We start from the raw sequence: 13134 nt of genomic DNA on the forward strand, positions 1-13134 counted from the left end.
AGTGTGGGGTTGGGTGCAGAGCCTGGCAGAGAGAATTTGGTTCAGAATGGTTTTTTTCTTGTTTTCCTCCTCTAAATTTAGGGTTGTGTCATATGGTCAGGTGTGTCTAATGGAGCGAAAAATACGGTAACCAAGGATGGCATGCATTAAAGTTCTAGGACCCCCAATTAAACATATTTCCAGAAGTTTTAAATAGCCACTAATAAAAGATTGCAACATGTTCATAAATATAATTTTTACTGCCACAGCTTGCAGCTTTTGTCTGTTACTAATTTCCTTGATATATACTGATTGGAAAATATCCACTTATCTCTTCTTTTACAGGTTACTAGAGGAGCTGTTAAACAAATTCAAAAGCAGCATGCATCTACAGATTACCTGCTTTCAAGCTGCTACATCAGGCATGCTGAAAACGTAGAGACCTGTGGAAGACTTACAAATGTTAGCAACTCCTGCAGTCAACGCTTGTTTTGTTTAAATTGCATTATGTGCTAAAATGTATAAATTTAAAGACACTTGTTATAAATGTGATACTTTTTACAAGTATGAATATCAGTCTTAATATGTTTTCTTTGTTGTAACCAACCAAAATAAAATGGACTTCATGTGCCATAAAGCTTAATCTTTCTATTTACAAGATTACTCAGAGTTTATTCTTTTTGTTCATATGAAATATTTTTTCATTTAACAATCTAATCTTCTATTTGTGAGTCGCACAAACCTATACAAGCTCTAGGTGACTGAAGAGTAAACAGGAAAGGAAGGAGGATGAGGACAGTTAGAAGGAAAGGAGAGAAGGCAGATATCAATTAGTTGTCAAAGGTAAGTTTTCAGGTTTTTGTTTTTTTTTGGAAGAAGGTGTAATTGGCCTCCTTCCTTATTGTTTCTGGGAGATTATTCCAGGTTTATACAACAGCAAATTCAGAGGGGGAATATCATTGGTTTGAAGAGTAAACTAAATCTAGTGATTAACGAGACATTAGCTGGATTTGAGAACATAAAAATAGCCATACTGGGTCAGAGCAGTGGTCCATCTAGCCCAATATCCTCTTTCCACAGGGGCCAATCCAGGTCACAAGTACCTGGCAAAAACCCAAATAGCAGCAACATTCCATTGTACCGATCCCAAGGCAAGCATTGGCTTCTCTCATGTCTGTCTCAATAGCAGACTATAAGCTTTTCTTCCAGGAGCTTGTCCAAATCTTAAACCCAGCTACATTAACCACTGTTACCATATCCGCTGGAAACACATTCCAGAACTTAACTATTCTATGAGTGAAAAAATTCCTCCTTTTTTTTTTTTAAAGTATTTCCCTGTAACTTCGAGTGTCCCCCAGACTTTGTAATTTTTGATGAAGTAAAAAATCGATTCACTTGGACTCATTCTACACTACTCAGGATTTTATAGACTTCAATCATATCTCCCCTTCGCTGTTTCTTTTCCAAGATGAAGAGCCCTAACCTCTATAGTTTTTCCTCATACGAGAGGAGTTCCATCCCCTTTATCATCTTGGTCGCCTTTCTTTGAACCTTTTCTAATTCTGCTATTTGGTGACCAGAATTGAATGCAAAACTCAAGGTGCGGTCACACCATGGAGCTATGCAGAGGCATTATAGTCTTATTTACCATCCCTTTTCTAAGTGTTCCTAGCATCTCGTTTGCTTTTTTGGCAACTGCCATACATTCAGCAGAAGGTTTTAGCATATTGTTTACAATGACACCTACCATATTTTTCGGACCATAAGATGCACTCTTCCACCCTGGAAAAGGGGGTGCATATTATGGACTGAACACACTGTGCTTTCCCCCTCCCCCCGGTACCTTTTTTAGTAGTAGTGGTCCAGCGCGGTCTCCTGGATGGCTGCTTTTGTCTTAGAAGAGTGACGCACAAAGCAGGAGCACGACCTTTGTGCTTCTTGCCTGGTTGCACCACTCTGTGATTGGCTGCAGTCAGTTACTGACTGCAGCCAATCACAGAGTGGCGCGGGACCAGGCAGGAAGCGCAAAGGTCGTGCTCCTGCGTTGTGCGTCGCTCTTCTAAGACAAAGGCAGCCGTCCAGGAGATTTCACTGGACCACTGCCACTAAAAAAGGTCCCAGGGGGCTTTGGGCGTTTTCAAGAGGCTTCAGACTGTGGGCGGCTGCGGGCTTCTCAGCACCAGACCACCAGATGCACCTACATGTAGAGGAGGTAAAACCAAGAAGAAAAAAAATTCTGAACCAAATTTTTTTTTCTTGGTTTTTCCTCCTCTACAGGTGGGGTGCGTCTTATGGTCTGAAAAATACAGTAGATCTTTTTCTTGGGTGCTGACCACTGTTCCGAACTCGTGCACACAAATTAAAATAGTGCACAAAAAAATAAATTTTTGCCTTAAATGATTTTCACTGCTAAAATGAAATGTTGCAGAAGACCAGCTGTTCCGATTTCCCATTTATCACATTTATTGAAGTGCTATAATATAAATTTTAAGTCATTCACGTGATTCCGTTATCTTTGGCAGTTGAACTTGATACATCACGTGCCCCATAGGGCCATAGCCTATGGCCCATAGGATATGAAACACTTCCGATTCTTTGACTTCCTGAATTTCCGCCATATTGTTTATTTTGTGGAATCGTAGTGTGCAACATGGTACTGCGGTTATATAACTGTATTCATTTATTAAATTGCAACCAGATATAACTCTTAAAATGTCTAAACCGCGAATGGTGAAAAGTGTAAAACGCAAGAGAGCTGCAACAGCTTTTAGGTCTGAATGGCTTGAAGAAATTGTTGAAACGGAGACACCGGAATCTCGAAATACAATGCGTGTTCGACTGTGTGAAATATTTATCTATGACGAAGACGATGGAGTTGTGTGTTGTTATTGTCAAGATGCCAAAGCAACTGGAAAATTCTCTACTGGAAAAATATGGGATGATGTTTGGAAACTGGACTTTCTGAAACGCTATCTATCAAGTAAATCTCATACCGACAGTATTAGGAAACTCAGAAGTAAAAATCCGAATTTAAGAGGGGGACTGGTTATAACATGTTGCTTGAAAGCCCAACCAAAAAAGAAAACGGGCAAATTAGTAATGAACGGAAGTGTTCCAGTCCTGATGAAATTAAGGTTCTTGTCGACAGTGTTGTGCTGGCCATTAAGATGAATATCTCAATGCTCTCTGTTCAAGATATCAATGAGCACATGGCGAAGTATGCTAGTATACCTGATAGCTGGAGAAGCAAAAACTATGCGTTTGAATTTCTTGGAATTATCAATGGCATCGTGCAAGATGATCGTATGGCAGACATTAAATTAGCAATGTATCATACGTTAACTTGATGAAAGCACAGACATTTCTGTCAACAAGTACTTAATACTCTACTTTTAAGTATCGGCCAGTCAATTCAAATGAGTATAGGACATCATTTGGTGGGATGCTACAGTTGGAAGCATGTGATTCTACATCAATAGTAACAGCAATTAGGGAATTCTATAGGAAACATGAACTTGACCTGAATAAAATGGTTATGTTCACCTCTGATGGTGCCTCTGTTATGTTGGGCAAAATAGATGGTGTTGCAGCACAGCTGAGAAAAGACATTCCACATTTAGTGCAGCAACATTGTGTTGCACATCGGGAAGATTTGGGATTTTCTTTTTTTTTTTTTTTAATTTCTTTATTGATATTTTGAACTTGACAATGTATACATTTGAAAAATCGAAAAAAAAACAAAACTATATGAAAATACACTATTAACATCAGAAATATTACAATAAAAATTTTAAATCCCTTCTTAACCTATAACAGTAATGATATTATATTATACTCATCAATATTATAGAATATTATGAAATTTATACCTCTAAATAAATAATACACCCCCCCCCCACCCACCCTGGATGTGATTTGGGATTTTCTGATTCATGGAAAGAAGTAAAATTGATGAAAGAAGTAGACACTGTAATGAGAACTGTGTACACGGTGTTCTGTCGGTCTTCTACTAAACGATGCAAATTTCAAGAAATAGCAGATGCATCTGAATGTGAATCAATTGCTTTCAGACCTCTGAATGAAGTGCGCTGGTTATCTAGACACTTTGCACTTCAAGCAATTATTCGAAATTATGATCCCCTGTTAAAATATTTTGAAGAAGACAAAGATGATCCTATTGCAAAGTACTGCTATAAGAAGCTGAACAGTGAACAATTTCATATTACACTTGAAGTTTTGAATGATGTCTTATCAGAACTGGCTTCCTTAACCATGGCATTTCATAAACATGGTTTGACACCATTGGAAGCTTATCATTTTGCACAGGGTAAATTGAACAAACTTTGAATGCAATACTTAGGCGACAAGGTTAAGTGGAGTGATAAAGTCAACAGTCTTCTTGACAACATGATGAGGTCTGGAGAAAAAGTTTCAGTGGATATTAATTCAATTTTAACCTTCATCAACATCCTATGTTTGCATCTGGGTGAAAGATTTCCTGAAAACGAAGTTGAGGAATGGTCTGCGACTTTGACTTTGGAAATGGACATATCAGATCTCTTTGTTTAAAGTATAAACAATTTCTTCCAGAGGAAAGTGTTATTATTCAGCAATACAATGACTTTAAATTCCTTGTTGCAGAAAAAAATCAAAAGCAATCTGATAAACAGCTTTCCAGATATGACGAAATTTGCATTTCAGAATGATCAATTTGCAGATTTAGCAAAATTGATGGACATTGGTGCCACATTCTTAGCATCTAGTTCAGATTGTGAGCATGGTTTTAGTCTAAGGAACAATTTGAAGACTAAACAAAGGAATCGTTTACATTTAGAGCATTTGAAAATGCTGATGCGTGTTAAGAGTCACCTTCAAGATGGAGGTTCAACAGATCGTAGGGAAAAACTTTGAAAACTAAATTGCTGTTATTTTCTAAATTTTAAGTATAAAGTACAATGATACCTTATTTATAGGTAGCGCTTAATGAAACATTTCAATGAAACATAATTTATGTTTATTGAAATGAGACTTTATGTTACATAAAGTGTACATAACATAAAGTTTAACTAAAATTACATTGTGTTTTCGTTAATTCAGACTAAACTCAAAGACCTGCCCATAACTGAACTCCGGGCCCTCTGGCAATCATTTTTATAGCGCACACAAATTTAGTTTTTCTTTAAAATGCGCACAGATGAAATTTTTTGCACACACAGCCTTTGAAAAATTAGAGGGAACATTGGTGCTGACCCTTTCTTCTCAATGTGCATCACTTTGCATTTGTCCACATTAAATTTCATCTGTCATTTAGATGCCCAGCCTTCCAATTTCCTAAGGTCTGCCTGCAATTTTTCAGTCTGCATGCATTTTAACAACTTTGAAGAGTTTAGTGTCTTCTGCAAATTTTAATCACCGCACTCATCATTCCAATTTCCAGATCATTTATATATATGTTAAATAACACCGGTCAAAGTACAAATCCCTCCACTATTTAACCCTTTACTCTTGTTTTCTGTCCAACAACTAATTCCTAATCCACAACAAAACATTACCTCCTATCCCATCACTCTAATTTTCTCAGGAGCCTTTCAGGAGGAATTTTGTCAAAAACTTTCTGAAATGTCAACCTTTATCCACATGTCACTTTCAAAGAATGAAGCAAATTGATGAGGCAAGACCTCTCTTGGCTTGAACCCATGCTGTCTCTCATTAAACCATGTTTGTCTATGTGTTCTGTTTTATTTTTTTTTTATTTAGTGGTATCAACTATTTTTCCCAGCACTGAAGTCAGGCTCACCAGTCTGTAATTTCCCAAATCACCCCTGTTTTTAAAAATCAGAGTAGCATTAGCTACCCTCCAATCTTCAGGTAATCACTGACAGCAGATCAGCAATTTAATGTTTGAGTTATTTCAGTACTCTGGGATGTATACTATCCGGTGCATGTGATTTATCACTCTTGAACTTGACAAATTGGCTCAGTGCGTCATCTAGGCTCACTAAGATTTCTTTCAGTAGAGCTCTACCTGTATATTCCTTCCCTTCATTTAAGCTTCTGGTGCTCTGACTGACAAGAGGCTGGGTCAGACTAGTGATCCATTAGGACCATCCTCCTATCTCAGTGGCTAAATTGGGTCATTTAACAGTATCTTGCTGATTGTAATAGGATCAGCCCATGTTCAAAAGAAGGTGAACCTCACGTCTACCTGGTTAATAGCAATATTAATAGTCCTGTCTTCAGTATAATATGCACTTATATCCTGCAATTGTGGTTACCAATAAAGAGACTGGACATTTCTCCAGGAATTACAATTTTAACAGGTATAAAACATTTAACAGAAGCTTTATCAAAAAAGATTGCTAAGATATATCTTCAGTGCTTTCCTAAATGCCATATAATTATCTAACTTCCTAATTAATAGGAGAGCATTTCTCCATTTAGTTGCTTGATAGGAAAATAAGCCATTAAAGATTGTTTTATATCTAATATTTTTAAGGCTAGTATATTGGAGTAGCAGTGGAAGTCAATTTAAATAATATCCATTTCTATGAGTAAGGCTGATTATATTAGACAAGTATTCAGGTGATAATTCATGTAATATTAAATAAACTATTGTACATAGTTTGAAAGCAATCCAAGCTTTCACTGGAAGCCATTGGAGATTTCTTAATGGAGAAGCAGGTTCAAAATTTGAATGATCAAAGATCAATTGCACCAAAGTATTCTGTAATATTTGTAACTTTTTTTTTTTATTAATACCTCTGACAGTCCCATCAAAACCGAGTTGCAGTAGTCAATATACGCTAGAGCGGTGTTTCTCAAGTCGGTTCTGGAGTACCCCCTTGCCAGTCAGGTTTTCAGGATATCCACAATGAATATGCATGGAAAAGATTTGCATACAATGGAGGCAATGTATGCAAATCAATTTCATGCATATTCATTGTGGATATGCTGAAAACCCAACTGGCAAGGGGGTACTCCAGGACCGATTTGAGAAACACTGCGCTAGAATAAGTGAGTGAACAATAAGTCCTAAAGCATTAGTATTAAAATGAGCTCTTAACCTTTGTGACTTTTTCATAACATAAAATGCTTTCTTAACTATTGAATTAACATGTGGTTCAAAAAGTATTCATCAAAAATGATCCCTAGTATTTTTTTAACTGCTTTTCTATCTTAAATGAGACATTGATCATGAGTGAATTTTCTGTGTTGGATCTAAATAGGCTTCCTAACACTAAAAGGCCAATATTCAATGCTATTTAGCCAGCCAGGAACTGCTTCCAGCTGGCTGAATAGCACATAGCTGGCTATCCTGTGATATTCAGTAGGAAATGGCTATCTCCCGCTGAATATCCAGCTTAGAGGATTGGCCGATGCCATAGCTAGTAAGTGACTTGCCAACTAAGTTTTCCAGCCAGATAAAGCTGCCTAAAAGGGTGGTTATTTTTGACTGTTGAGACTTAGCCGTCTAACCGCTGAATATTAACCTAGCTAGCTATGTCTCGTCTAACCAAAAATAGACCAGAAATTCAATGCCGGTCACTGGCTATAGCACTGGTATTGAATTTCCAGGTTTGCCACAGACCATGGGAGATCTCTTGTGATTTCCTGCGATCTGATTATTGGGTAGTAAGTATTTAGCCTTATCCGTTGTTCAGTTTTAATCTGAAGTTAATGTCCCTTATAGTCCCCTGGTTGGCTTCTTAGCTTGCTTACTAAACTGAGGAGCCGCGAGCTGACGAGCGGGAAGGCACTCGCATGTGAGCGGTGTGGGCAGTCTCAACGCTTCTTGTGAAGTTTAAAGTGACAGTACACTTTTAGCACTGTCCGTACCGGGCTCTGTGGATGATGTGAGAATATCTGACTGCAGTCCCCAGATGACACCTGTTATGGTAAGTGTGCTTTCCAGAGCACACACATTTTTTATTAGCACAACTATTGCATTATTAATTGGGCATTAATATTTAACAACATATGTTAAGATGCTTAGCAGTAGTTTTTACATGATTTTTTTTTTTTTTTGTTATTCTGACAAATAATATTACCTGCGAATGATGTCTTGCACAGGAAAGAAGATCTATATGCAAGAACTGATTTTGTCAAAAATTTGTTTTTTGTGACTTTTCATGTTTTTGTGTAATGCCCTTTATATACTGTATGCAGTGTACAAGTCTAAATGCTGTTTTTTGCATGCCCCTAAAATGTGAGTTGGTCTTCTACAAGAAGAAAATATTGTTTGCTTTTTTTATATAAGATTTTTTAAGTTTGACAATGCATAATGGTTATAGCCTTGGATGTTCTGTTAATATAATCTGTCATAACAACTTTCACATCCTGTCCATTTATTGTGGTTTATAAGGAAACTTTCAGAACAGCACTTAGCAAATATTTTAGGGCAGTGACTCTAATATAGTGACCGCAGAGAGCACGCAACCTCTGGAGATGCCCACAGAGGCCCTGCCTAGGTCATGACACCAAATGAGGATTTAGCCTACAGTTTGAGAAGCTCTGTTTCACACCTATCTGTCAAAATATTGGCACTTTAATAAAAGTGTTTGCAGCAGGTGTAGTTATCAGTTCACATTATCTACCAGTTTTGTAGTTAATTGTGCATTATGGTAATGGATATTAACTACAGTGAACATTCCTACATCTTTCTTATAAGCTTCTAGGCATTACTGTAAAATTACACATTAGGAGGGAGAGGTGACAGAAGCACACCTCACGCCACCAGGACTCACGATATTTCAACAGCGCATGCGCGCTCTAGGATTTTATTATTTATGATATAATCATGAAAATATAAAATAAAGCACGTAATATACATTTTAAAATATGCAAATTAAAACGTATGTTAAGAACTTACTTAGAATTCCACGAAATGAAGATATTGTCACAAAAAACTTTTTCAATAGTCTATAAACACTTCACTAAAGTATTGAACCTACTGAACTCAAAAGGCGAGAATCAAATGATCGTGTATGCAATCCTAAAATAAGAATCTTTTCTAATAACATTAACACGTGTTTCATATTATCGAAGTAACACGAATATAACCGAACGTCGGGATATCAATAGGTCTGTTCGTTTGTCTGTTCCAATCTACACCAATCTGCGCTTTATGCAAGAACAAATCAGAGCTTAGTAGCATAAGGCACGTCAATATTTGCCATAGCAATCAGTGAATGTATGAACTATACTTTGGTGCAATCTAGTATATTCAAACGAACAGACCCAATGAGCCGAATGCGTTGATCTTAACCAATACATTTTTATGTTTGTTTATTAGTCATATGTGTAGAATTTCTCCTTATTTTCGGTTCAGTGTTTTAGTGTTCACTGTTTTTAGAATAGTGTAATTTTAATTTTGCTAACAATTTGAATGTAGGCCCCTCTTGATCTTGAGGCCCTAGGCTGAAGCCTAGTTAGCCTATAGGAAAATCCAGCCCTGCCCCCGCCCCAACACCCCTTAGGAGTGTCTTATATACCGGGCTTTACCTGAATACATTTACTGTATTAGTTGTGTTGTGTACTGGTCGTTGGTTGTTTTCTAGTTCGCTTTCATTAAACGTTTTCAGGCAGACACAACAAAGTTTCAAGAATTTGACGATTTTGGCGGGCTTTTCCATAGTAATATAACATAGTAAATGACAGCAGATAAAGACCCAAGTGGTCCATCCAGTCTGTCCAACCATGCATGCTCCATAAACTAATTTAGTTTAAATGATCCTTTTTCTTAGATATTACTGGACCAGAAACCCAGAGCCCTGCCCAATTTTGTTTTAACTTGCCTGTTCCTTGCCTTCAAATTGGTTCAAACCAATGTGACTTTTGCTTGCCTCTGCAATTTTATTTTGCCTAGCCTTTGCAGTGATTCTACACTGCAATTTTATTTTGCAGAATTTATTAAATCGTGTGTGGTGGTATTTGAACTTATTTGGCGGGATTTGATTTTATCTGGTTTGCTGGACAGGTGTTTGAGGTTTTTTGATGATTGATGGTATTTGATTATTGGTGCCAGTATGATGAATTCTTATTTTTACTTTTAGAACTGCATGTGTGGTTTTGGCATCTCCAGTCCTTGTATTGCACATCATCCAGAGGTTTTCAGTTCCTGTTGATCTTTAATACTTTGGGACAATGACAGTTTTGGACCAGATTCAGCCAATGTTTATACTAACTTAGCAGATTTGGTATTCAGGGGTGTATTGACTACCTATTTCCCCCTGTCCTTGCTGTACGACTTATGAAGACTACTTGAAGCTAAGTCCATTGTCATTGTGTGGGGAGTTGGCTGGGGGGGGGTTCTCAGAGTGGTCTCAATGATCGATTTCAGCAGTGTTTTATTAGTTATTTCACTGTGGTTTGATTCACATTTTGATTTAAGGCACACATGATGATGGTGGGCAGGCAGAGGTATGGTTGCCTCCGCCTAGTTGTGTGAAGCGCTGGAGAAATTCTCCCTTCGCTGATCCTCCACACTGAGGTTACCCAATTTCACTAAATATCTATTATATTATCCTAGTTTGAAGTCGTGTTGACATCCACAGGGGCTCTTGTCTTTGAGTTACCACTCTTAGAACCTTTTGACTTGTTCTGCCTTTTTGTGAGCTTCTTACATCCAGCCACCCCAGTATAACGAAGATGAGTGTTCCAAAGAAGAGCAAAACCTACCATTTTCATGATGAATGGGAAATGGACTACTTCATCATGGTGAAAGACAAGTGTTGTCTAATTTGTAACACTCCAGTATCCTTGCCCAAAAAGGGTAATCTGGAATGTCATTATAAGGGTCTGCATAGCAATAAGTTTGATGCTGATTTTCCACCCAAAAGTGAAATTCGTAAACAGAAGCTCAAAGAACTTAAATTGAAATTGGCTACTTGGCAAACAGTTGATGGCGAAGCCATGGCCGCTTTCAGTCAATGCAACCATAGCATCCTTCAAGATCAGCAACCTGATCGCAAAGAAATTCAAACTTTTCACTGAAGGAGAATTTGTAAAAGATTGTTTTCTTGAAGCAGCTGACAAACTTTTTGAAGGATTTAAAAATAAGAAAGAGATCATAGCTGCTCTTAAGAAACACCGTCATTCGGCAAATAGAAAAGATGTACATCTTCAGGAGGTAGGATTCTATATATATTGAAAAAATGAAAACTATATATATTGAAAACTATATATATTGAAAAATAGAAAACTAAAAATTAGATACATACGACTGGTTTATCTAGTTTTTAGTTTTCTATGTCCATTCATTCACACACTCATTTTTTCAATATATATAGAATCCTCCCTCCTGAAGATGCACAGAAGCGAAACTCGAGTTAGGGAACCGGGTTTTTGCCATCTTCAGGTGTGCTTAGCAGCATATTGGGCAACACAGTGGTTACACATTTTTATCTCGGCAGCGGCTCGCCATATCAAGAGAACAACATTAGCCTCGTCCTCAGATAAGTAACAGCTCCTTATCTGGTGGTGGTGATTATAATAATGTAAGTTATTGTGGGACCTGACTGTGGTGATGATGATGATGGTCCCTGACTGGCGGCCCTTGCTTTAAGTTTTACTTTTGAGCACTTTGAGTTTGGGTTTAGCGGATCTGAGCACAGTATTCACATTATAATTGTTCTTTTATTTAAAAAAATTATTACAATAAAGCCTATGATATTCTAAAATTGGTGCCAGGAAAATTCAGCAAAAAAAACACTATTCTATAAAGGGCACTCTGAATTTAGTGCTCTTTAAAGAATAGCACATAGAAGTGATTCCTACGTCTAAAGCTGAGGGCCAGTACTTATACCAGCTGAAACCTGGCACCCAACTCATGGCATTTCAATGCATAAGTAAGCCTATTCTACAAAACTGCATGCAAAAATTTCAGACCACCTCTTACCTACCCTCCCACCTCCCCTAGCCTTGCCTCCTTTTGAATAACACACTATGGGATTTAGGCACAGTGGATTATAGAAAAGCACATAGGTAGATGTGCAGCAAATCCAAATTGGTGCCAATTAAGTGCAATTATGTGGCGTAGTGGTTAGAGCTACAGCCTTGGCACCCTGAGGTTGTGAGTTCAAATCCTGTGCTGCTCCTGGGCAAGTCACTTAGGGCTCCTTTTACCAAGGTGCGCTAGCGTTTTTAGTGCACGCAGCATTGCCGCGCGTGCTAACCCCGTGCTACGGGCCAAAAACTAACACCAGCTCAATGATGGAAACTACAGGCCGGTGAGCCTCACTTCAGTTGTTGGAAAAATAATGGAAGTTTTGCTGAAAGAAAGGATAGTGTACTTCCTTGAATCTAATGGGTTACAGGATCCGAGGCAACATGGCTTTACAAAAGGTAAATCGTGCCAAACGAACCTGATTGAATTTTTTGATTGGGTGACCAGAGAACTGGATCGAGGACATATGCTAGATGTAATTTACTTGGATTTCAGCAAAGCCTTTGATGCAATTCCTCATAGGAGGCTGTTGAACAAACTTGAAGGGCTGAAGTTAGGACCCAAAGTGGTGAACTGGGTCAGAAACTGGCTGTCGGGCAGACGCCAGAGGGTGGTGGTTAATGGAAATCGCTCGAAGGAAGGAAAGGTGACTAGTGGAGTCCCTCAGGGTTCGGTGCTGGGGCCAATCCTGTTCAATATGTATGTGAGTGGCATTGCTGAAGGGTTAGAAGGAAAAGTGTGCCTTTGTGCAGATGATACCAAGATTTGTAACAGAGTAGACACCAAAGAGGGAGTGGAAATATGAAAAAGGATCTGCAAAAGTTAGAGGAATGGTCTAATGCCTGGCTACTAAAATTCAATGCAAAGAAATGCAGAGTAATGCATTTGGGGATTAATAATAGGAAGGAACCGTATATGCTGGGAGGAGAGAAGCTGATATGCACGGACGGGGAGAGGGACCTTGGGGTTATAGTGTCCGAAGATCTAAAGGTGAAAAAACAGTGTGACAAGGTAGTGGCTGCTGCCAGAAGGATGCTGGGCTGTTTAAAGAAAGGCGTAGTCAGTAGAAGGAAGAAGGTGTTGATGCCCCTGTACAGGTCATTGTTAAGGCCCCACTTGGAGTATTGTGTTCAATTTTGGAGACCGTATCTGGCGAAGGACGTAAGAAGACTTGAGGCGGTCCAAAGGAGGGCAACGAAAATGATAGGAGG

At 38.3% G+C, this 13134-nt stretch overlaps 1 protein-coding gene across 5 annotated transcripts in view; it reads left to right on the forward strand.

The window, feature by feature from the left end:
• Positions 1-634, forward strand: part of EXOC2 (exocyst complex component 2) — a 273747-nt gene extending 273113 nt beyond the window's left edge. For all 5 annotated transcript variants that reach the window (XM_033934892.1, XM_033934888.1, XM_033934890.1 and 2 more), the window contains exon 28: positions 325-634. In XM_033934892.1, the coding sequence (XP_033790783.1) occupies positions 325-418 (94 nt within the window). In that variant the 3' untranslated portion in view covers positions 419-634. The remainder of the gene's footprint in view (positions 1-324) is intronic.
• Positions 635-13134: the final 12500 nt, after the last annotated feature.

This window comes from Geotrypetes seraphini, chromosome 2 (genome assembly GCF_902459505.1).
Source record: "Geotrypetes seraphini chromosome 2, aGeoSer1.1, whole genome shotgun sequence".
NCBI classification, from domain to species: domain Eukaryota; kingdom Metazoa; phylum Chordata; class Amphibia; order Gymnophiona; family Dermophiidae; genus Geotrypetes; species Geotrypetes seraphini.